This window comes from Salvelinus alpinus, chromosome 13 (assembly GCF_045679555.1).
Source record: "Salvelinus alpinus chromosome 13, SLU_Salpinus.1, whole genome shotgun sequence".
Taxonomy (NCBI): Eukaryota; Metazoa; Chordata; class Actinopteri; order Salmoniformes; family Salmonidae; genus Salvelinus; species Salvelinus alpinus.
In genome coordinates, this window is record NC_092098.1 from 29,443,966 (window position 1) to 29,470,757 (window position 26,792).

Genomic DNA, 26,792 nt, shown 5'->3' on the forward strand with positions numbered 1-26,792 from the left:
TAAATACATTTTCTTTGTAAAAAAATCAGCTAAATGATTGGCAATATGAGCTGGTAAAATCAACTTTATCCGTTCCACATTACTGAGCGGTAATAGGCTCTGCGCAAAAACTGCTGCGTAGAACTCTCCAAACTCCAGTGCGTTATAGCGCGCACGCTGCTGCAGACAGTAGACATTCCCTCCAGAGTTGTAAGGCAAACGCCTAACACGACGAAGACAGGGACCGGGATAACACTACAGAATGTCTCACGAAGTTGCAGATTTAAATGGAATTAATTTACTTTAATGACAAATTAGGACGAATATGTCATCCCAAGACGCCCGTCTCCAAACTTTATGCACTTCACAATACAGGTAGTGTTCAAACTCTCACTCGAAAGGAACCATACATTCGCAGACAATGACAGCTTCAATAATTTTGAGCTTTCTCTGTATTTGGATGTGTTCACCCAGTCTGTCACAAGGGACCGGGTTTGTCTATCAGTTTCCAGGTGTGACATTGCAACGCATCCACACTGAACACACTGCTGGACCCCTTGCAGGCACCAACGCGGCTCGCAGGTAAGTGGACCTCAAGCAAATAAGTAGCCTAAATGAAAACCTAATGAAGTCACTCATGTATTCATCAGAAAAGTTATGATTCCAAGTTGTTGTTCAAGGTTAAACATATACTGATCTGTAGAAATATCTATTTTGGGGGGATCTCCGATTGGCGCAGCGGTGTAAGGCACAGCATCTCAGTGCTTGAGGCGTCACTACAGACACCCTGGTTCGATTCCAAGCTGTAACACAACCAGCCATGATTGGGAGTACCATAGGGCGGTGCACAATTGGCCCAGCGTCGTCTGTGTTTGGCGGTGTAGGCGCTCATTGTAAATAACTGACTTGCCTAGTTAAATAAAAAACAAGTAAAAAATATTATAGCTGTCATTCTGTTGAGAAAGTTGGACTTGTTGTGTATGCTTGAGCATGACAATTTGCATTGACTTTATTCTGAATGAAGTAACCAAAAGTATATGACTGTTCCAATTCCTGCTATGAATAACGAAATGAAAAGCAGTACTGACAATAATGAAACAAAGCATTAAGATGTGGCTCTGGTTTGGTTTGGAATGAATTAATGGAGCAGGCTACTTAAAAATTGCCCATTGTCTCTCAACACTAGTTTATGACAATATGAACACATTTATTTAATGTCTTACTAGATTTGGCCTGATATTCCAAACTTCTCGATTGACATAAGCGGATCTCTCAGAGTTTTCCTCAATAAAATAAGAATTGCAACAAAAAAAAAGCTTTATTATCCCCCCACACACACACACACACACACACTAAAACTCTGCCTCCCTGTGATCTCCTTTGGTAGGAACTGGTGTCAGTACACAGTGTCGAAGACTGTGTCATGCCAGGTGCACAACGGGACGGAGACGTTAGTGCAGCGAGTGTTTCAGAGTTGCCGGTGGCCAGGACCCTGTTCTAACCTCATCAGGTATGAATGGCATTCACTCACTCACCGCCACAGGCCCTTCATGCATATTGATTGTCATGCAGCGGCAATTACAACTTCAGACATGAAGTGTTATGATTTCAGTGTTGCGCTGGGACCCATATTGAGTTTAGGGAATATCCACTCATGTCAACAAGCTAGATATAAATCATAATAGGTTGCAGTAGCCTATAAGGTAACAAACCATCTTTCTGAGCCAAAAGCTTTGGCGGCCACCATTTCCAAGTTTCCCTATCTTGATTGGATACCCTTACTTTAATGGACTCTGGGTATTCGGACATAGTGTTAAGCTTGGATCAACATTGTTATCTTATCCCTATGTTACAGATGAATTAAACATATTTTTATTTAGTCATTCCCAGTGTAAAAAGGTCAGTGTATTCTCTCCCTTGTAAAGGATTTGAATGACGTCTGTGAAGGTTTGTTCTACAGTAATGTTACTGACATCAGTGTTAAGACCTCTAATGATGTCTGTGAAGGTTTGTCCTACAGTAATGTTACTGATGTCAGTGTTAAGACCTTTAATGATGTCTGTGAAGGTTTGTCATACAGTAATGGTACTGATGTCAGTGTTAAGACCTCTAATGATGTCTGTGAAGGTTTGTCCTACAGTAATGTTACTGACGTCAGTGTTAAGACCTCTAATGGTGTCTGTGAAGTGAACATGTGCCCCAGTGCTACAGTGCTGCCCGTCAGTGACTATCATCTTCTCTCAGTTACAGGACCCTGGTCCGGCCCATGTACAGGCTGACGTTTCGCCAGGTGACAGCACTGGAGTGGAGGTGCTGCCCAGGCTTCCTGGGAGACGACTGCAAAGAGGGTGAGTAGAGTACTGTACAGATGTAGGATCTTAATTTCATCACTTTTGATGCTGACCATTTTCCTGCAAATGTAGATGAGCTTCGTGATATACATAAATTCACTGAAAACCCACACTAACACATGGTTATAGGAACAGTATTGCACGTTTCATGTAGCCTACTTTTGGCCAGCTAATTGCCTAACCACTGATCAAGAAACATTATGGACTAAACGTTCAAATTCTGTTGCTGAGGATTATTTTGCTGTGTCAAATTAAGATCCTACATCTGTGTCTGTCTGCCCGTCCTTCAGTCCGTTCGTCTGTCTATCTATCTGTCTACCTTTTAAACTCAAAGAGCTGGTGAGCTGGAGGTAGAAATGCCCCAAGGGCACTGCAGTCAAAACATTGGTCCCCTTGTGTACCTCATACATTCTTTGATCCTAAACTCCTTGCTATGTACTGTATGACATCAAAATTACAGGGTGAAAACAATGGCCGATCATCACCCACTCATGCACTGTATTCTAGACTGGGCATTTTGTTTTGTTTTGTTGTTTTGTTTATTTAATATCCTGACTGTGGTGTAATGAAGATAGGGATAGTCACTGAACCAGATTTTACTTACTTGTCCTCCCTCTTGGTTGGACTCACTGTTCTGCTTTTTCTTGGGACAATGTTCCTTATCGTAAGTTCCCATCGGGCAAGGGGTTAATGGACCAAGACACAGTATTTCTTCTGTAACCGATATGATGGTTCAGAGTTAATTTAATTGATTTCATTTTACCTTTATTCTTAAAGGGGGTCCAATTGAGACCAAGGTCTCTAATTTATGACTGGTGTCTAATACAGAGAACATGGCTCTGCTCCCCATTTCAGACTGGAGCTCTGTTCAACACAGGACTGGCGATGACCCTCCTCTGTGCTGACTCTGAGGAGTCAACTTACAGAAGGAAAGCAATGTTATGAAGATGTGAAATTAGTGTTAATGGCAGAATTGTTTTTGCAGATACCAGTATAAAGTTGTAATGGGTCAAAGTCTAAATGAAGAATGGCCTCACAGGGGTTTCAGCTTTTTGTGTCCATGTTGTTCTCCATGTCTGTATGCATCACTATCTATCGTTTCTATCTTGGTGTTCCACTGGCTACCACTGAGATCGCTATCTATCGTTTCTATCTTGGTGTTCCACTGGCTACCACTGAGATCGCTATCTATCGTTTCTATCTTGGTGTTCCACTGGCTACCACTGAGATCGCTATCTATCGTTTCTATCTTGGTGTTCCACTGGCTACCACTGAGATCGCTATCTATCGTTTCTATCTTGGTGTTCCACTGGCTACCACTGAGATCGCTATCTATCGTTTCTATCTTGGTGTTCCACTGGCTACCACTGAGATCGCTATCTATCGTTTCTATCTTGGTGTTCCACTGGCTACCACTGAGTATGCTGCACTCTTATAGTGTACAATTGTACCAAAAACAATATGTTGTTGTCGTACTGTATTTGCAAGTCATTGTGCGGTTACACACACACACACACACACACACACACACACACACACACACACACCATCTGGAGAGGGGCCTCTCACTGACTGGAAGTGCTCTCTCTGTGAATGGGTAAACAGAGCCAGACTGTGGCGGTGTGGGGCGGCCCTCGGTATAGTGATCCCCCGGGCCCTACTGGTCTGTTCTACTGGGGGTCCAGCCTTGTTTTGGATTTCAGGGGAAACCAAGGTCATACACTCCATCTGTTGTTAATGTACCAATCCTCCCTACTCTCCCCTGTCTTCCCCATTCCCTCCATTACCCCCCTACCCAAACTCTGCCACTCTCCACCTCTCTGTTATAGCGGATGTCTTCACAGACTAGGAACCCCAGGGATTGGATGTCTCAGGGCAGGAAGTTCAGCTCTATAACATGCACGCACAGACACACGCACACGCACACACACACACACCCTCTCACACAAGCAAATGGCTTCTCTGTCATTGGGAGATTTGTGTGCACTTCAAGCACTCATGAATTAGGATTCATCCCTGAGTCATGAACATCTGCTACTGGCCCCACCACCAAACATCTCCATCTCTGCAATCATTCACATGGCTGTGTACTCCACAGGCCTTATACTGTAGGATCTCAAACATGGCAATCAGATATCATATCATATTTTTCATGCATGACTTGATCTGTTTATTTTGGTGAAGAAAATGGCAAAGGTATAAAATGTCGGTCTGGAAAGCTCCAGTGTAGCCGTGTTGCAGTTTTAGGTGAGGGACCCTGGCAGCAACACAATTTTGAGTTGTGTAGTGTCGTCCTGTGGGAGAGATGGGAGAGTAGTCCTGTCAAGCTCAGTTGGTAGAGATTGGCACTTGCATTGCCAGGATTGTAGATTCAATTCCCGCTGGGGCCACCCATACGAAAGTTTTGCGATAGAGAAAAGTGTCTGCTAAATGGCATACTGTATACAGTGCCTTCAGAAAGTATTCATATCTCTTGACTTATTCCACGTTTTGTTGTGTTACAGCCTGAATTAAAAATAGATTACATTTTTTTATTTTTCTCACCCATCTACACACAATAACCCATAATGACAAAGTGGTTACAGCTGTGAATCTTTATGGGTAAGTCTCTAAGAGCTTTCCATACTTGGATTGTGCAACATTTGCCCATTATTCCTTTAAAAATTCTTCAAGCTCTGTCAAATGAATTGTTGATCATTCCTAGACAATCATTTTCAAGTCCTGCCATAAATTTTCAAGTAGTTTAGGGTCAAAACTGTAACTCGACCACTCAGGAACATTCACTGTCTTCTTGTTAAGCAACTCCAGTGTAGATTTGGTCTTGTGTTTTAGGTTATTGTCCTGCTGAAAGGTGAATTAATTTCCCAGTGTCTGGTGGAAAGCAGGCTGAACAGGGTTTTTTCGAAAGGATTTTGCCTGTACTTAGCTCCATTCCGTTTCTTTTTTATCCTGAAAAACTCCCCAGTCCTTACAATTACAAGCATATCATAGCATGATGCAGCCATGGTCGCTGCTTGAAAATATGGAGAGTGGTACTCCGTAATGTGTTGTATTGGATTTGCCCCAAACAAAACACTTTTTGCAGTATTACTTTAGTGCCTAGTTATCTGTAGAGGATTCCTTATTTTCACTCTGTCAATTAGGTTAGTATTGTGGAGTAACTACAATGTTATTGATCCATCCTCAGTTTTCTCCTATCACAGCCATTAAACTCTGTAACTGTTTTAAAGTCACCATTGGTGAAATCCCTGAGCAGTGTCCTTCCTCTCTGGCAACTGACTTTGGAAGTACACCTGTATCTTTGTAGTGACCGGGTGTATTGACACACCATCCAACATGTATTTAGTAACTTCAACATACTCAAAGAGATATTCAATGTCTGAAGTTTTAATTTTTACCCATCTACCAATAGGTGCCCTTCTTTGCGAAGCATTGGATAACCTCCCTGGTCTTTGTGGTTGAATCTGTGGTTGAAATATACTGCTCAGCTGAGGGACTTTACAGATAATTGTATTTGTGGGGTACAAAGATTAAGTAATCATTCAAAAATCATGTTAAACACTATTATTGCACACAGAGTGAGTCCATGCAACATATTTTGTGACTTGTTAAACACATTTTTACTCCTGAACTTATTTAGGCCATAACAAAGGGGTTGAATAATTACTGACTCGAAGACATTTCAGCTTTTCATGTTTTATTAATTTGTAAACATTTTGAAGAGATTAATTCCACTTTGACATTATGGGGTATTGTGTGTAGGCCAGTGACAAAAAAGCTCAATTTATTCCATTTTAAATTCAGCATGTAACACAACAAAATGTGGAAAAAGTCAAGGGGTGTGAATACTTTCTGAAGGCACTGTATAGGTATAAAGCAACCAGAGAAAGAGAGGAGATGGAAATGCAGAGACTAGAGATTTGTAACCTGTATGAAAAGTAGAATGTGTATTCCTGGAAAATGGGCAGTTGAAGCCGTACATATTCACTGTGTGCTTCCCACCGCGAAGCATGGAGGAGGAGGTGTGATGGTGTGGGGGTGCTTTGCTGGTGACACTGTCAGTGATTCATTTAGAATTCAAGGCACACTTAATCAGCATGGCTACCACAGCATTCTGCAGCCATATGCCATTCCATCTGGTTTGCGCTTAGTGGGACTATCATTTGTTTTTCAACAGGACAATGACCCAACACATCTCCAGGGTACGTAAAGGCTATTTGACCAATAAGGAGAGTGATGGAGTGCTGCATCAGATGACCTGGCCTCCACAATCATCCAACCTCAACCCATTTGAGATTGTTTGGGATGAGTTGGACCGCTGAGTGAAGGAAAAGCAGCCAACAAGTGCTCAGCATATGTGGGAACTCCTTCAAGAGTGTATGAAAACATTCCAGGTGAAGCTGGTTGAGAGAATGCCAAGAGTGTGCAGAGCTGTCATCAATGCAAAGGGTGGCTACTTTGAAGAATCTCAAATATATTTTGATTTGTTTAACACTTTTTTTGGTTACTACATGATCCCATATGTGTTATTTCATAGTTCTGATTTCTTCACTATTATTCTACAATGTAGAAAATAGTTAAAAAAATTAAGAAAAACCTTTGAATGAGTAGGTGAAAGAAATTAGCATTGGGTCTGTAATATTTCACTTGACTGTTTTTGTTCTGCTTCAATGGCTTTCATGACAGGGACTTGAGAACGCTGCCACAATCATTTGCTTTCCTCCTCTAAAACCAAGGCTTTGTAGTGAATTGTTATTTGCATTTACAGTGCCTTCAGAAAATATTTACACCCCTTGACTTTTTCCACATTTTGCTGTGTTACATCACTGGCCTACACACAATACCTCATATACCTCATGTCAAAGTGCAATTATGTTTTTAATTTTTTTTTTTACAAATTAATAAAAATGTTAACCTGAAATGTCTCGAGCCAATAAGTATTCAACACCTTTGTTATGGCAAGCCTAAATATGTTTTCAAGCAATAAGTTCACGAGTAAAAATGTGCTTAAGAAGTGACATAATAAGTTGCATGGACTCACCCTGTGGGCAATAATAGTGTTTAACAAAACTTGTATACTGTATACAACAAGGCACTAAAGTTGTACTGCAAAAAATGTGGAAAAACAATTCACTTTTTGTCCTGACTAAAAAGCGTTATGTTTGGGGCAATTCCAATACAACACATTAATGAGTACCACTCTCCATATTTTCAAGCAAGTGGTGTTTGCATCATATTTTGGGTATGCTTGTAATCGTTAAGAACTGAGGAGTTTTTCAGGATAAAAAAGAAAGCACAGGCAAAATCCTAGAGAAAAACCTGGTTCAGTCTGCGTTCCACCAGACACTGGGGGAGGAATTCCTCTTTCAGCAGGAGAGTAACCTAAAACACAAGGCCAAATCTAAACTGCTTACCAAGAACACAGTGAATGTTCCTGAGTGGCCGAGTTAAAGTTTTGATTTTAATCTACTTGAAAATCTATGACCTCTAAATTGTTGTTTAGCAATGTTCAACAACCAATTTGACAGAGCTTGAAGAATTTAGAAAATGATAATGCAAAGATATTGCAGAGAGAGCGCAGTAATTTTTCATACTTTTTCTATTCTATTTTATTGCGACTTTATGTCAAAATGTGTATTTTGAGTGAACCATCCCTTGAAAGTGGAAGCAAGCAGAGAAAGCAATGTTCTGTGATTGTCTGCAGGCTACAGGCACTTATCTGTGTGTTTGGTAAAATATTTGGACAGACTGAGCCCCCTTGGGACGCGGGTTGCCTTTCTCAGAGGGAACCCCTCTCCCAGACTCAGCTTGAGTTACAGTGACCAGACTTCAGCCGTGGAGCTGGAGCTGCTCTCACAGAAATATGCCAACCGCTTTGTTTTGATTCACGTCCTGCTAACTTAACCTCCCCCCACCCACCACTCCCATCCACAGACTGTAAGGCAGCGCGATATCCCTGGGAAACACCCGTAATAGACCTCTCTGTGTAATTCAGTGGTATGAGTCAGTAGCTTGAATTCCAGGTGCAACCAAATACCCCTTACACTGACAAAGTACTGGCTAATTTAATTATGTATCATGGTAGAAACGTGGTTATGTATGTAACAGAATGACGTTTGTATAGCAGCTAACTAAGTGAAATTGTACACAAATCACTGGCTCGGGCAATAGAGTGACTGTCAGATACAGTGCCTTCAGTAGGTATTCATACCCTTTAATTTATTCCACATTTTGTTGTTACAACCTGAATTCAAAATGGATAAAATAGATTTTTTATCCACCCATCCACACAATTCCCCATAATGACAAAGTGGGAAAAAAAATGTTTATTCATTTTTGCAAATTTATTGAAAATAACATACATATCTAACATATCTAATTTACATGTGGGTTTTTCTGTAAACTAGGGTTTATCTGGCAATTTTTTATCATGTCATTACATTAAGATATAAGGGGGGATCATACAGAGGGAGCCCCTCTCCCATACTGTAGCTGTATTCAATAACATTCACAAGTTGATTTAAAACCTACAGTTGAAGTCGGAAGTTTACATACACCTTAGCCAAATACATTTAAACTCAGTTTTTCACAATTCCTGACATTTAATCCTAGTAAAAATTCCCTGTCTTAGGTCAGTTAGGATCACCACTTTATTTTAAGAATGTGAAATGTCAGAATAATAGTAGAGAGAATGATTTATTTCAGCTTTTATTTTTTTCATCACCTTCCCAATGGGTCAGAATGTCACGTTCGTCATATGAAGGAGACCAAGGTGCAGCGTGGTATGCGTACATTCTTCTTTTAATTAAAGAAAGAACACTGAACAAACTAACAAAACAACAAAACGAACTAAACGTGAAGCTATATGAATAGTGCAGTCAGGCAACTAAACATAGAATAAGAACCAACAAACACCAAAGGGAAATGGCTACCTAAATATGATCCCCAATCAGAGACAACGACAAACAGCTGCCTCTGATTGGGAACCATATCAGGCCACCATAAACATACAAATACCTAGACCCACAAAACCCTAGACATACAAAAACCCTAGACAATACAAAACCCCTAGACAAAACAAAAACTAGCGTATTCACCCTAGTCACACCCTGACCTAACCAAAATATAAAGAAAACAGAGATATCTCAGGTCAGGGCGTGACAGTACCCCCCCCAAAGGTGCAGACTCCCGGCCGCAAACCTGAACCTATAGGGGAGGGTCTGGGTGGGCATCTACCCTTGGTGGCAGCTCTGGTTCTGGACGCCGCCCCCCCTCTTTACACTGATCCCTCCCCATTTGTAGAACCGGACCGTGGATCATCGCCGGAGGCTCTGGACTGCGGATCATCGCCGGAGGCCCCGGACTGGGAACCGTCTCTGGAAACCCTGGACTGGGGATCGTCGTTGGAGGTTCCGGACTGTGGCCCGTCGTTGGAGGTTCCGGACTGTGGCCCGTAGTTGGAGGTTCCAGACTGTGGCCCGTCGTTGAAGGTTCCGGACTGTGGCCCGTCGTTGGAGGTTCCGGACTGTGGCCCGTTGTTGGAGGTTCCGGACTGTGGCCCGTCGTTGGAGGTTCCGGACTGTGGCCCGTCGTTGGAGGTTTCGGACTGTGGCCCGCCGTTGGAGGTTCCGGACTGTGGCCCGTCGTTGGAGGTTCCGGACTGTGGCCCGTCGTTGGAGGTTCCGGACTGTGGCCCGTCGCCGGAAGCTCCGGACTGGGTACTGTCTCCGGAAGCTCCGGACTGGGTACTGTCGCCGGAAGCTCCGGACTGGGTACTGTCGCCGGAAGCTCCGAACTGGGTACTGTCGCCGGAAGCTCCGGACTGTGGAGGCGCACTGGAAGCCTGATGCGTGGTGCCGGAACTGGTGGTACCGGGCTGAGGATTTGCACCTCAGGGCGAGTGCGGGGAAGAGGCACAGGCCGTACTGGACTGTGGAAGCGCACTGGAGGCCTGATGCGTGGTGCCGGAACTGGTGGTACCGGGCTGAGGACACGCACCTCAGGGCGAGTGCGGGGAAGAGGCACAGGCCGTACTGGACTGTGGAAGCGCACTGGAGGCCTGATGCGTGGTGCCGGAACTGGCACTCACATCTGTAGCCATGAAGTGCTTTGAAAGGCTGGTCATGGTTCACATCAACACCATCATCCCAGATATCCTAGACCCACTCCAATTCGCATACCACCCCAACAGATCCACAGATGACGCAATCTCAATCACACTCCACACTGCCCTTTCCCACCTGGACAAAAGGAACACCTATGTGAGAATGTTGTTCATTGACTACAGCTCAGCGTTCAACACCATAGTGCCCTCAAAGCTCATCAAATAGCTAAGGACCCTGGGACTAAACACCTCTCTCTGCAACTGGATCCTGGACATCCTGATAGGCCGCCCCCAGGTGGTAAGGGTAGGTAACAACACATCTCCCACGCTGATCCTCAACACAGGGGCCCCGCAGGGGTGCGTGCTCAGCCCCCTCCTGTACTCCCTGTTCACTCATGACTGCACGGCCAGGCACGACTCCAACACCATCATTAAATTTGCCGATGACACAACAGTGGTAGGCCTGATCACCGACAACAATGAGACAGCCTATAGGGAGGAGGCCATAAACCTGGCCGTGTGGTGCCGGGACAACAACCTCTCCCTCAACGTGACCAAGACAAAAGAGATGATTGTGGACTATAGGAAAAAGAGGACCGAGCATGCCCCCATTCTCATCGACGGGGCTGCAGTTGAACAGGTTGAGAGCTTCAAGTTCCTTGACGTCTACATCACCAACAAACTAACATGGTCCAAGCACACCAAGACAGTCGTGAAGCGGGCACAACAAAACCTATTCCCCCTCAGGAGACTGAAATGATTTGGCATGGGTCCTCAGATCCTCAAAAGGTTCTACAGCTGCACCATCGAGAGCATCCTGACTGGTTGCATCACTGCCTGGTATGGCAACTGCTTGGCCTCCGACCACAAGACACTACAGAGGGTAGTGCATACGGCCCAGTACATCACTGGGGCCAAGCTTCCTGCCATCCAGGACCTCTATACCAGGCGGTGTCAGAGGAAGGCCCTAAAAACTTTCAAAGACTCCAGCCACCCTAGTCATAGACTGTTCTCTCTGCTACCTGCACGGCAAGCAGAACCGGAGCACCAAGTCTAGGTCAAAAAGGCTTCTTCACAGCTTCTACACCCTAGCCATAAGACTCCTGAACAGTTAATCAAATGGCTACCCGGACTATTTGCATTGCCCCCCCCATCTCCACACCAATGCCACTCTCTGTTGTCATCTATGCATAGTAACTTTAATAACTCTACCTACATGTACATACTACCTCAACTAACCGGTGCCCCCGCACATTGACTCTGTACCGGCACCCCGGCTTAGCAGTCGGACGTGTGTTTTTTCTTGTCCCGTGTAAATATAGTTTTTCCTTGTTTTTTTTTCGTATAAATTTCGTATATACTTTAATATCACTTTCCATCTACGGACTGAATATACTCTCCAGCAACCCGCCTCACGCCGGGTTTGGTACGGATCTGCTATTTTTTATACTTAAGAACCGGAACCCCCATCAAAAGCTAGCCAGCTAACTGGCTACTAGCTAGTAGTCAGTTAGCCATTGCTAGGCCCATCTGCTAGGCCCATCTCCCGGCTAGCCGAAGTGGCCCCTCAGTCACTCCTTGGGCTACAATACCTGGACCCCCGCCGACTCATCACGACTGGACTACCGACGTAATTCCGCCGAGGGGGTTTATCAACTGACTCCTCTGTCGCGACATCCCCTGTATGCCCACCCGCTAGCCTGCTAGTTGCTGCCCGCTAGCTGTCTAGAGCACATCAGACTGTTAGCTTAAGAGGCCCATCGGAAAAAATATTTGGCCACTATACCTATTTTGCCAATTGGCTTGGTTTACCACACGGAGCCCTGCTGATCCGTCCTCTGAACCGGAACCCCCCCAACAGAAGCTAGCCAGCTAACTAGCTACTAGCTAGTAGTCAGCTAGCCACTGCTAGCGGTCATCAGCTACCTTTAGTCCGGACTTCTCTCGCCAGTCTGCACAGCGCGACTCAAACCAGAGCAAATCAGACATATTTTTCTCCATATCTCGGATTCCTACCGCAAGCTCTGAACCTTTTTTTTCTCACCTGAATCATCGCAGCTAGCTATCTGCTATCCGAGTGGCCACTCCTGGCTAATGTCTCTGTCCCGAAGCAAGAACAAATTAGCTTGGAGCTAGCCTTGCTAGGGCCCATCTGCTAGCCTGCTTGCCACGGCCCGCTAGCTGTCTAGAGCACATCGGACTATTAGCTTAAGAGGCCCATCGGACAAATTCTTTGGCCACTATACCTATTTTAACAATTGGCTTGGTTTACCACACGGAGCCCTGCTGATCCGTCTGCCGACATCACAGCACGAGGGGGCCACAACAGACTTTCTTCCGTCGCGACGTACCTCAAAGGCCCTTCTGCTAGCTTGCTAGCCCCAGCCCGCTAGCTGCATGAAGCCACTCACTGGACTCCTATGATCACTTGGCTACGCATGCCTCTCCCTAACGTCAATATGCCTTGTCCATTGCTGTTTTGGTTAGTAATTATTGCCTTATTTCACTGTAGAGCCTCTAGCCCTGCTCAATACACCTTAGTTAACACTTTAGTTCCACCTCACACACATGCGGTGACATCACATGGTTTAAATGATATTTCTAGAGACAATATCTCTTTCATCGTAACTCTATGCACAGGTTTAACCCACTGTATTCACATCCTACCATACCTTTGTCTGTACAAAGGGGGCCTTGAATCTATTCTACCGTGCCCAGAAATCTGCTCCTTTTACTCTCTGTTCTGAACATAGTAGACGGCCAGTTCTTTTAGCCTTTAGCCGTACCCTTATCCTACTCCTCCTCTGTTCCTCTGGTGATGTGGAGGTTAATCTAGACCCTGCAGTGCCTAGCTCCACTCCCATACCCCAGGCGCTCTCATTTGTTGACTTCTGGAACCGTAAAAGCCATGCATGTTAACATTAGAAGCCTCCTCCCTAAGTTTGTTTTATTCACTGCCCTAGCACACTCTGCCAACCTGGATGTCCTAGCCGTGACTGAATCCTGGCTTAGGAAGACCAGCAAAAACCCTGAAATTTCCATTCCTAACTATAACATTTTCCAACAAGATAGAACTGCCAAAGGGGGCGGGGTTACAATCTACTGCAGGGATAGCCTGCAGAGTTCTATCTTACTATTCAGGTCTGTGCCCAAACTATTTTAGCTTCTATTTTTTTTACTCCACCTCTCCAGAAACAAGTCTCTTACCGTTGCCGCTTGCTATAGACCACCTTCTGCCCCCAGCTGTGCCCTGGACACCATATGCAAATTGATTGCCCCCCCATCTATCTTCAGAGCTCATACTGTTAGGTGACCTAAACTTGGACATGCTTAACACCCCGGCCATCCTACAATCTAAGCTTGATGCTCTCAATCTCACACAAATTATCAATGAACCCACCAGGTACAACCCCAAATCCGTAAACACGGGCACCCTCATAGATATCATCCTAACCAACCTGCCCTAAACAAGATCCCTGAAGACTGGAAAGCTGCCGCGGTCATCCCCCTCTTCAAAGGGGGAGACACTCTAGACCCAAACTGCTACAGACATATATCTATCCTACCCTGCCTTTCTAAGGTCTTCGAAAGCCAAGTTAACAAACAGATCACCGACCATTTCGAATCCCACCGTACCTTTTCCACTATGCAATCTGGTTTCCGAGCTGGTCATTGGTGCACCTCAGCCACGCTCAAGGTCCTAAACAACATCATAACTGCCATCGATAAGAGACAATACTGTGCAGCTGTATTCATCGACCTGGCCAAGGCTTTTGACTCTGTCAATCACCACATCCTTATTGACAGACTCAACAGCCTTGGTTTCTCAAATGACTGCCTCGCCTGGTTCACCAACTACTTCTCTGACAGAGTTCAGTGTGTCAAATCGGAGGGCCTGTTGTTCGGACCTCTGTCAGTCTCTATGGGGGTGTCACAGGGTTCAATCCTCGGGCCAAGTCTCCTCTCTGTATACACAAATGACGTCGCTCTTGCTGCTGGTGATTCTCTGATCCACCTCTACGTAGACGACACCATTCAGTATACTTCTGGCCCTTCTTTGGACACTGTGTTAACAAACCTCCAGACAAGCTTCAATGCCATACAACTCTCATTCCATGGCTTCCAACTGCTCTTAAATGCAAGCAAACTAAATGCATGCTCTTCAACCGATCGCTGCCCACACCTACCCACCCGTCCAGCATCACTACTCTATTCTCAACTAGCCTACCTGGTTAAATAAAGGTGAAATAAAATTTTAGAATTTGCCGTATTTTTTTAAACTGCACTGTTGGTTAGGGGCTTGTAAGTAAGCATTTCACTGTAAGGTCTACACCTGTTGTATTAGGCGCATGCGAATTAATAACTTCACCATGTTCAAAGGGATATTCAAGTCCATGCAGTTTATTGTTAAGCAAATTTTTATTCCTGAACTTATTTAGTCTTGCCATAACAAAGGGTTTGAATACTTATTGACTCAATACATTTCAGATTTCATTTTTTATAGTTATTCAATTCCACTTTGACATTATGGGGTATTGTGTGTAGGCCAGTGACAAATCTCAATATAATACATTTTAAATTCAGGCAATAACACAACAACATTTTTAAAAAGTCAAGTATATAATGTTGAATATGTCAGCAGCTTTCCATTTTTTCAATTGCTATTGACCCCATTTGAGTCAGAATTAATGTATTTGCGTAAATGAATTTCAGCCAGTCTCATAAGATATGATCAAATGTAGTTGTGGTAAACAAAGGTGTCTTTTTCAATGTTTGCTTAACTTTTGGAAATGTGTCTGCTAACATTTTTTGAAGTGGTCAAAGTGCCTGGAATAATTGCTTCCATATGGAGCTGAACAGGATGGCATAACCTGCCCTCGTCACTGAGGAGCTGGCCTGTCAAAAGGTGGCTAAGGGGGAGAGTATCGCGGCATTCATCGGAAGAAGAAGAGGAATCGTCAGACCAAAATGCAGCGGGGTACGTGTTCATCTTTATTAGCTTAACTGACTGAACACTGAATACAAAATAACAAAAAAGAATAGCCGAAACAGTTCTGCAAGGTGCAACCAACACTAAACAGAAAATAACCACCCACAACTAACAGTGGGAAAACAGGCTACATAAATATGGTTCTCAATCAGAGACAACGATAGACAGCTGCCTCTGATTGAGAACCATACCAGGCCAAACACCTAGAAATACAAAACATAGAACAAAACATAGAATGCCCACCCACATCACACCCTGACCAAACAAAAAATAGAAACATACAAAGCAATCTACGGTCAGGGCGTGACAGAGAGGGAGAGAGGAATGTGAGTTAAGAGAGGGAGAGAAAGAAATAATAGGGATGACGGTGTAATGGAGCAAGGTAAAAAGAGCCTCAAGTTATGGCCCTGGTCCAAATCCGATAGTGCAGGCATACATGATATGTAAGGTCTGCCTGCCAGTGTTGGGGTGGATGGGTGGGCGGCACCTTGACCCTGGAGTTCCTCTCAAACCTGAGCTGAGTGGGTCACTGTGGCCATGACCTCAAGTTATTCCTCCCAGTGGGTTGTCACCAGTGCCTCTTGGATGGTGGCTAAAGTTAATTGTCTTGTTTATTCAACAGGATTTATTTAGTTATGGCTATCACCCCCTGACACACTTCAACTCCAATGGACTGGTGAAAATTGCTCAAAGTATCTTTTAAGCACACAAGAAGAGTTAACAGCGCAATGTCAGCTGATTATTTCCAAGTCAGTGACATCTTGTTTTCTCTTGAAGGTATAGATTTGAATTGGAGGCCATACAAACATAACTTATAATATTGATTCTGTCTGTGTACAGTCGTGGCCAAAAGTTTTGAGAATGACACAAATATTAATGTTCACAAAGTCTGCTGCCTCAATTTGTATAATGGCAATTTGCATATACTCCAGAGTGTTCAGATGAATTGCAAAGTCCCTCTTTGCCATGCAAATGAACTGAATCCCCCAAAAACATTTCCACTGCATTTCAGTCCTGCCACAAAAGGACCATTAAATACATTATTAAAAAATGGAAACAATATGGCACCACAACAAACCTGCCAAGAGAAGGCCACCCACCAAAACTCACAGACCAGGCAAGGTGGGCATTAATCAGAGAGGCAACAAAGAGACCAAAGATAACCCTGAAGGAGCTGCAAAGCTCCACAGCGGAGATTGGAGTATCTGTTCATAGGACCACTTTAAGCCGTACACTCCACGAGCTGGGCTTTACAGAAGAGTGGCCAGAAAAAAAGCCATTGCTTAAAGAAAAAATAAGCAAACACATTTGGTGTTCGCCAAAAGACATGTGGGAGACTCCCCAAACATATGGAAGAAGGTACTCTGGTCAGATGAGACTAAAATTGAGCTTTTTGGCCACCAAGGAAAACGCTATGTCTGGCGCAAACTCAACACCTCTCATCACCCCGAAAATACCATCCCCACAGTGAAGCGTGGTGGTGGCAGCATCATGCTGTGGGGATGTTTTTTAATCGACGGGGACTGGGAAACTGGTCAGAATTGAAGGAATGATGGATGGCTCTAAATACAGGGAAATTCTTGAGGGAAACCTGTTTCAGTCATCCAGAGATTTGAGACTGGGATGGAGGTTCACCTTCCAGCAGGACAATGACCCTAAGCATACTACTAAAGCAACACTTGAGTGGATTAAGGGGAAACATTTAAATGTCTTGGAATGGCCTAGTCAAAGCCCAGACCTCAATCCAATTGAGAATCTGTGGTATGACTTAAATATTTGCTGTACACCAGCGGAACCCATCCAACTTGGGCTGGAGCAGTTTGCCTTGAAGAATGGGCAAAAATGTAGCACCCACCTGGATCATTGATACAAAATGCTTTGTTAGAACAGTTCATTTAAATGGAATTACTAACAATGTTGGTTTAGTTGGTTTTAAGACAGACACAGGATCTGCATGTTTGTGGGTGATTGTTTGTTTGGAATTCAACTTGTTGTTGTGGCTTGGGTTAGTGGGATTGGGGCTAGACATCGCAGGGTGGATGAGGAGAGGGAGTGTCCCCCATTTTCACCTCTAAGTAGTGGCTTGTGCTTTGTTGTGGGCTGTGAGATCAAGTCTCCTTTGTTTATGGGTACAGTCAAACATACTATAGACCACCTCAGAGAGTGGTATGTCAAATCTTCACCAGGGAGACCAAGTCTATCCATCTCATTCTGCAAGGGGGGGCATACAGTGGTCTGGATCAGGATTAGCCAGCGGCTAGTCTCACAGTATAAATATTGTGCTGTACATTCTGTAAAATAGGCTTAGGACGGGGTTGTAGACAAGACCATTTGTTTTGTCTGGGAGATTATTATTATAATTAGCCCAGCTTTATCGATGAGGGAGACAGGGTTCATGCTGGTGTTTTTATGCCCTGAACTGCAAAGCAACATCTCCAGAAACGTCTTCCTCCACAACTATGTGTCTGTGTGTTTGTTCCATGAGTGTGGTGACTTTTGAGGGTATTGCAATGCACTTTTCACCCTGACGATGCTTAATAAGTACTCATCTGTTCCTCTACTCATGTCGGTGTGTGTGTGTGTGTTTGTTTGGGCATATGTGTGATGTGTGCATGCGTGTGGTGTCTACATTTTAAATCGTCAACTGTCCTTATTGTCTGATTTACTGCCTCTTGCAAAGCAGTGAAGTTGCTGGCAATGATTTCCAATGGGTCCTCTACCCCAGATATCCATCTGGAAAAAGTATTCACCTCTCTGGGTCTGCATACTTCATTGTCTTCAGGGGGTGTCTCTCTCTCTCTCTTTTACTGCTGACTGAAGAGAACATCTGTATTTTCCACCACCTCGTCCCTGTCCAGTGTTCTGAAAGTAGACCTTTACCCAGTGATACACTATATCTTAGGAAAAGCACGCCTGGGTTTAGACCAAACTGTCAGTGCCAGGATCTTGGACTCTAGGCGCACTTCATCTTTTGAAATGCGACCCTTCTGTACAGCACTTTGAGATATCAGCTGATGTAAGAAGGGCTATATAAATAAATTTGATTTGATTTGATATAGACTTACCTGACCCTCAGAGCCATGGAGCATCGACAAGCACCATCAAGGTCAACAGTTCATAAATCTCTTACTCTGGAAGAGGAAGAAAGGAGGAGACGTTTACAGTTATTGTACAGTATCTGTAACAAAGTAAGACAAACACAAAAAAATACATCAAGAGGTAAAGCTATCACAGGACTATGCATCACAATGGCTTTAAAAGACAGGATGGATCCACCCTAATAGCTATACCGCATGAGATGAAAAATACTAGCAGGTGTGGAAGATAAGTTATCCGTCTACAAGGCTGTTTCTGATTGGTGTCTTCCTCATATAGACATAGGAATTTGGGGGAAATCCTATAGTTGAAATTATATTGTACAGTTACCCCCCCCCCCCCCCCCCCCTCTATTGTCAAAATGTAGCATTGGGCCAAATCCTAACTTGAGATGTGCACACATAACTTTTGTGTAATCATGCGTTGATGACAATTATAGTCCTACTGGATGTAGTCTGCCTAACAAAGGCATGATGCCAAATTACAGCCTTTGACTCTTGAAGCTTGTTCCTATTCTGTGGAGCCAGTTTCTTCAATTCTGCCCCCACCCTCGACCTCTGTGAGGCAGCAGCAGGAGGAGGTTCTGTGGTTCAGGTCAGGATATGGCTGAGGGTTTCTCCTCACAACCTGGTCTTAGAGCATTTTGTATTATTCTGTACGTAAATCCGAGACACTCCATTTAATATGATATGTTACGGGGCGACAGGTAGCCTAGTGGTTAGGGCATTGGGCCAGTAATCGAAAGGTTGCTAGATCAAATCCCCGAGCTGACAAGCAAAAATCTGTCGTTCTGCTCCTGATCAAGGCAGTTAATCCACTGTTCCTAGGCTGTCATTGTAAATAAGAATTTGTTCTTAACTGACTTGCCTAGTTAGGTAAAGGTTAAATAAAAAATGTGGATGTCAATCAAACATTTTGTATGATATGTTACAAATTACAATTTGTATTATATATTACGAATTTGCAAAACGTACAATATGTTATGATTTTACAGAAACGTATGATATGTTACGAATTCTAGCTGGCTGGCTAACGTTAGCTATGTCTAGGGGTTAGGGTTAAGGTTAGGGTTAAGTTTAAGTTTAGGAATTAGGTTAAAGGGTTAGGGTTGGGGAAGGGTTAGCTAAAAGGGTTAAGGTTAAGGTTAGGGGAAGGGTAGGCTAAAAGGGTTAAGGTTAAGGTTAGGGTTATGGTTAAGGGAAGGGATAGCTAACATGCTATGTAGTTGAAAAGTTGCTAATTAGCTAAAATGCTAACGTTGTCAGTCATGAGATTGGAACTCGCCCACCCACCCATCCACCCCGACCAATCACCCTACATCAGTTTTTGCCGTTTTTGCTCATCTATCTTTCACTCTCCATGCCCAAAATGTCTACTCTTTTAGTGCTGAAACAGCATCTCTTGTCCTGTCTCTTTCTTTGAACTTTTATATGCAGACTGTCTAGCTAACCATGTGTGTGGACTGTAGACAATCACTCAAGGTAGAAGTATACCATTATTGGTTGGAAAATAACCTATAAAAAATATGTTCTACAGTGAATCACACTGAGTGCCTTTCATGACACATTAGATATGAGTGATAGGAACCATATGAGTGTCAGACCTTGAATCAACCAGCTGATCTAAAGCAAATAGCTCTTGTTGGGTTGTTACCAGTGAAAGTAATGGACATGCCAGTATCAAACCCTTCATCTCAAGTGAGTCACCTCTTTTAGGGTCATTGTTGTCACCTTTCTTACTGACTCTTGACTCTTGTGTTGGTTACTGTATAGCTACTGAAGCAAACGACTTTCTTAACAGATGTTCCTCTAGCATGGCTGCTATAGGATGCTCAGGTAGTCATTTATCTCACCTATGTGAGTCTAATGGCACGCCAAAGCCAAAACCATCGCATTTTTAGGAGGAACTCAAATCTTACAAATTTTGAGCTACTTGAAGATAATCCTTGAGTTGTTAGTAGACATGCAGCAAGAGAGACTTTCAAAGTTAGAAAGGGTTCCATTCTGTATCCAACTGCTGCAGACGTTGATGCCCTTCCACAGTCATGACAACCACACAAAAACCAACAGCATGTTTTTGTAACAGTAAAAGGTTGTTTTATGTCAGGAGACTAATATCACCATTCTGTCTGTACTGGCCTCCTGGCAGTCATTATATAGCAATCTGAATGTGTGTGGGAGGGGGGAAGTTGCACATGTGTCTTCAGTGCTTGATTTTGCATCAATGCAAGAGGCAGTTTGAGTGTGAATTAGTAATGTTACTGTTCAAGATCACAGGCTGCTGATGGAACCTGCCAAGGCCACCACGGAGCTCCACCAAACACACACATAACAGCCTGCTCTCATAGACTAAATGTAACATTGTAAGCATAAATCCGGGACACTCAAATTAGCATGATATGTTACCTTTGATATGATTACACAAGACAGAAGGTTACTTAAAGCAAAAAGGAAAGTAGGGTGGTTGGTCAGGGTGGGAATAAAAAGGTTGCGTGTTTGAATCTTTTTTCTTTTTTTTCACCTTTTATTTAACCAGGTAGGCTAGCTGAGAACAAGTTCTCATTTGCAACTGCGACCTGGCCAAGATAAAGCAAAGCAGTTCGACACATACAACAACACAGAGTTACACATGGAATAAATAAACAAACATACAATCAATAATACAATAGAAAAAGATATATACAGCATGTGGAAATGAGGTAGGATAAGAGAGGTAAGGCAATAAATAGGCCATGGTGGCAAAGTAATTACAATATAGCAATTAAACACTGGAATGGTAGGATGTGCAGAAGATGAATGTGCAAGTTGAGATACTGGGGTGCAAAGGAGCAAGATCCATAACTAAATAAATAACAATATGGGGATGAGGTAGTTGGATGGGCTATTTACAGATGGGCTATGTACAGGTGCAATGATCTGTAAGCTGCTCTGAGAGCTGATGCTTAAAGTTAGCGAGGGAGATATGAGTCTCCAGCTTCAGTGCTTTTTGCAATTTGTTTCAGTCATTGGCAGCAGAGAACTGGAAGGGAACGTGGCCAAAGGAGGAATTGACTTTGGGGGTGACCAGTGAAATATACCTGCTGGAGCGTGTGCTACAGCTGGGTGCTGCTATGGTGACCAGTGAGCTGAGATAAGGCAGGGCTTTACCTAGCAGAGACTATAGATGACCTGGAGCCAGTGGGTTTGGCGACGAATATGAAGCGAGGGCCAGCCAACGAGAGCATACAGGTCGCAGTGGTGGGTAGTATATGGGGCTTTGGTGACAAAACGGATGGCACTGTGATAGACTGCATCCAATTTGCTGAGTAGAGTGTTGGAGGCTATTTTGTAAATGACATCGCCGAAGTCAAGGATCGGTAGGATAGTCAGTTTTACGAGGGTATGAAGGATACTTTGTGGTGAAATAGGAAGCCGATTCTAGATTTAATTTAGGATTGGAGATGCTTAATGTGAGTCTGGAAGGAGAGTTTACAGTCTAACTAGACACCTAGGTATTTGTAGTTGTCCAAATATTCTAAGTCAGAACCGTCCAGAGTAGTGATGCTAAACGGGCTGGATGGATGAAAAGGATGAAAAGCATACCCAAATTCAACTGCCAGTTATTCATCCCCAGGAGATAAGATATGCATATTATTAGTAGATTTGGATAGAAAACACTCTGAAGTTTCTAAAACTGATTGAATCATGTCTGTGAGTATAACAGAACTTATTTAGCAGGCGAAACCCCGAGGACAAACCATTCAGATTTTTTTTTTTTGAGGTCACTGTCTTTTCAATGGATTTTCATTGGGAAACCAGATTTCTAAGCGAATTTCTTGCAGTTTCTATGGCTTCCACTAGATGTCAACAGTCGTGAGAAATAGGTTGAGGTTATTCCTTTGTGTAATGAAGAAATACGGCCATCTTGAAGTCGAGGCACTCCAGGTGTCCTGGACATGCGCTTCAATCAAACAGAAGGCATGCTACATATCGTTTTAATCCTGTATTGAACACATATCATCTCTTCTTGAATTTGATCGATTATTAACGTTAAAAAATACCTAAAGTTGTATTACATAAGTAGTTTGACATTTTTTGGCAAAGTTTACAGGTAACCTTTGAGATATTTTGTCGTCACGTTTGAGCAAGTTGGAATCGGTGTTTTTCTGGATCAAACGCGCCAAATAAATGGACATTTTGGATATATATCGACGGAATTAATCGAACAAAAGGACCATTTGTGATGTTTATGGGACATATTGGAGTGCCAACAACAGAAGCTCGTCAAAGGTAAGGCATGAATTATATTTTTATTTCTGCGTTTTGTGTCGCGCCTGCAGGGTTGAAATGTTTTCTCTCTTTTGTTTACTATGGTGCTATGCTCAGATAATTGCATCGTAGGCTTTTCAGCAAAAGCATATTTGAATTCTGACATGTTGGTGTAACAGTATAACTTTAAACCGTCCCCTCGCCCCGACCCGGGCGCGAACCAGGGACCCTCTGCACACATCAACAGCTGACACCCACGAAGCGTCGTTACCCATCGCTCCACAAAAGCCGCGGCCCTTGCAGAGCAAGGGGAAACCCTACTTCAGGTCTCAGAGCAAGTGACGTAACCGATTGAAATGCTATTAGCGCGTACCCGCTAACTAGCTAGCCATTTCACATCCGTTACACTCACCCCCCTTTCAACCTCCTCCTTTTCCGCAGCAACCAGTGATCCGGGTCAACAGCATCAATGTAACAGTATAACTTTAAACCGTCCCCTCGCCCCGACACGGGCGCGAACCAGGGACCCTCTGCACACATCAACAACGGTCGCCCACGAAGCATCGTTACCCATCGCTCCACAAAGGCCACGGCCCTTGCAGAGCAAGGGGAAACCCTACTTAAGTCTCAGAGCAAGTGACGTAACTGATTGAAATGCTAGTAGCGCGTACCCGCTAACTAGCTAGCCATTTCACATCCGTTACACTCACCCCCCTTTCAACCTCCTCCTTTTCCGCAGCAACCAGTGATCCGGGTCACGGCACCAATGTAACAGTATAACTTTAAACCGTCCCCTCGCCCCGACCCGGGCGCGAACCAGGGACCCTCTGCACACATCAACAGCTGACACCCACGAAGCGTCGTTACCCATCGCTCCACAAAAGCCGCGGCCCTTGCAGAGCAAGGGGAAACCCTACTTCAGGTCTCAGAGCAAGTGACGTAACCGATTGAAATGCTATTAGCGCGTACCCGCTAACTAGCTAGCCATTTCACATCCGTTACATTGGCTGGATTCACAACCAGTGTAGCTTTAATTTGATATCTTTCATGTGTGATTTAATGAAAGTTTGATTTTATAGTAATTTTCATAGTAATTTTCATTTTCTCAGGCTTTTTGCCAAGTGATACAGTAGCGTCTTGCCTAAACTCAGATTTTTGGATATAAATATGAACTTTACCGAACAAAAAATACATGTATTGTGTAACATGAAGTCCTATGAGTGTCATCTGATGAAGATTATCAAAGGTTAGTGATAAATTTTATCTCTATTTCTTTAGCTGGAAAAATGGCTTTTTCTGTGACTTGGCTCATACCTAACATAATCGTTTGGTGTGCTTTCGTTGTAAAACATTTTTGAAATCGGACACTTTGGCTGGATTTACAACAAGTGTAGCTTTAAAATGGTGTAAAATACTTGTATGTTTGAGGAATTTAAATGATGCTATTTCTGTTGTTTTGAATTTGGCGCCCTGCAGTTTCACTGGCTGTTGACGAGGTGGGATGTATGTGGGACGCTAACGTACCCTAGAGAGGTTAACACAGTGTCCAAAGAAGGGCCAGAAGTATACAGAATGATGTCATCTGAGTAGAAATGGATCAGAGAATCACCAACAGCGAGAGCGACATCATTGATGTATACAGAGAAAAGAGTTGGCCCGAGAATTGAACCCTGTGGCACCCCCATAGAGACTGCCAGATGTCCGGACAACAGGCCCTCCGATTTGACACACTGAACTCTGTCTGAGAAGTAGTTGGTGAACCAGGTGAGGCAGTCATTTGAGAAACCAAGGCTGTTGAGTCTGCCGCTAAGAATGCGGTGATTGACAGAGTCGAAAGCCTTGGCCAGGTCGATGAATATGGCTGCACAGTATTGTCTTTTATCGATGGCGGTTATGATATCATTTAGGACCTTGAGCGTGGCTGAGGTGCACCCATGACCAGCTCGGAAACCAGATTACATAACGGAGAAGGTACGGTGGGATTCGAAATGGTCAGTGATCTGTTTGTTAACTTGGCTTTTGAAGACCTTAGAAAGGCAGGGTGGGATAGATATAGGTCTGTAACAGTTTGGGTCTAGAGTGTCTTTGAAGAGGGGGATGACCGCGGCAGCTTTCCAATCTTTATGCGTGATCAGGGGTGTATTCATTCCGCCGATTCTGTTGAGAAACTTTTCTTAAACGGAAGCAAACGAAACTCGGATAAAAATACCTGAATCTTTCCAATAGAAACTCTCGTTTGCAACTCGTTTGCAACTGTTGGACTAATGATTACACCTAGATAAGTTAGATGCAGGCAAGAGTGTGCAAGGCGGTATTGAATGTGTCACTGTCTGTCCATGTGTCACTGTCTGTCATCTCAAATGTTTCTCTCAACCTGTATGCACCTACATTGTAAACGTTCATTCATAGGCTAAGTTGTAGCAACGTCATGATGGGTATAGGGAAAATGTGATTATCATGTAGTAAGCTTAACCTATCAATGTTACATAGAACTGGGTGAATGGTATATGAATAACAGTCATCCAACATGTTGTAAAAGAAATAAGGTCATCATAAACGGCATTGGCCGCCACTGCTACAGTATACAGTCCCAGTCAAAAGTTTGGATACATCTATTCATTCAATGGTTTTTCTTTTTTTTTTTTACTATTTTGTACATTGTAGAATAATAGTGAAGACATCAAAACTATGAAATAACACATCTGGAATAATCTAGTAACCAAAAAAAGTGTTAAACAAATCAAATATTATTTAAGATTTTAGATTCTTCAAAGTAGGCCCTTGCCTTGATGACAACTTTGCACACTTTTGGCATTCTCTCAACCAGCTTCACCTGGAATGCTTTTCCAAAAATCTTGAAGGAGTTCCCACATATGCTGAGCACTTGTTGGCTGCTTTTCCTTCACTCTACTGTCCAACTCATTCTAAACCATCTAAATTGGGTTGAGATCGGGTGATTGTGGAGGCCAGGTCATCTGATGCAGCACTCCATCACTATCCTTCTTGATCAAATAGCCCTTACACAGCCTGGAGGTGTGTTGGGTAATTGTCCTGTTGTACGAGTACGCTGGTGAGCTCATAGACTCTGGAGCCAACGAGAGCTTTATGGACGCTACCCTGGTGTCGTAGCTGGGAATCCCCACACAACAGCTCTCCATTCCCATGGATGTCAGAGCGTTGGATGGGCGCTCTATTGGCAGAGTCACCCACACCACGTGTCCCATTAACCTGAGAGTGTCGGGTAATCACAGTGAGTTTATGCAGTTCCTGCCCATCCAATCCCCTCATTCACCTGTGGCATTGGGGTTTTCCTGGCTCCAAAGGCAGGCACAATCCCCTGATCGACTGGGCTACTGGTTCAATCCTGGGTTGGAGCCCATTTTGCCATGGGCATTGCCTGAAGTCGGCTCTGCCTGCCCCGGGACGTTTTCCTGCAGGCTTGGGAAAAGCCCCGGACCTCTCTGCTATTCCCGCGGAGTACCAGGACCTCCGGGAGGTTTTTAGCAAGGCCTGGGCCACCGCGCTTCCTTTGCATCAGACCTATGACTGCGCCATCAACCTTCTCCCGGGCACAACACCGCCTCAGCGGCGGTTTTATTCGCTGTCAGGTCCGGAGACCAAGGCGATGGAGACTTATATTGAGGACTCCCTGGCTGCAGGGGGTATCCATCCTTCTGCCTCCCGCGCCGGCACAGGGTTCTTCTTTGTCGAGAAGAAGGACAAAACCCTTCATCCGTGTATCGACTACCGGGGCCTGAATGACATCACAGTTAAAAAATGTTACCCTTTCCACTCCTTGCCTCGGCTTTTGAGCTTCTCCAGGGGGCTACCATCTTCTCCAAGTTCGACCTCCGGAACGCCTACCATCTGGTACGGATCCGGGAAGGGGATGAGTGGAAGACTGCCTTTTAACATGGCTAGCGGGCACTACGAATACCTGGTGATGCCATTCGGACTGACCAACGCTCCTGCTGTGTTCCAGGCCCTGGTAAACGACGCTCCCCGGGACATGTTGAACCGGTTCG

The 26,792-nt window shown here is 44.1% G+C and overlaps 1 protein-coding gene across 1 annotated transcript in view; it reads left to right on the plus strand.

Annotated features, from left to right (window-relative positions):
• The first annotated feature begins 149 nt into the window (after positions 1 to 149).
• The window catches only part of col26a1 (collagen, type XXVI, alpha 1), a 53,504-nt gene continuing 26,861 nt past the window's right edge, over positions 150 to 26,792 (plus strand). Inside the window, exons 1-3 of the mRNA XM_071340014.1 lie at positions 150 to 561; positions 1,367 to 1,489; positions 2,224 to 2,327. Of these exons, the coding sequence (XP_071196115.1) occupies positions 401 to 561; positions 1,367 to 1,489; positions 2,224 to 2,327 (388 nt within the window). The 5' untranslated portion in view covers positions 150 to 400. The remainder of the gene's footprint in view (positions 562 to 1,366; positions 1,490 to 2,223; positions 2,328 to 26,792) is intronic.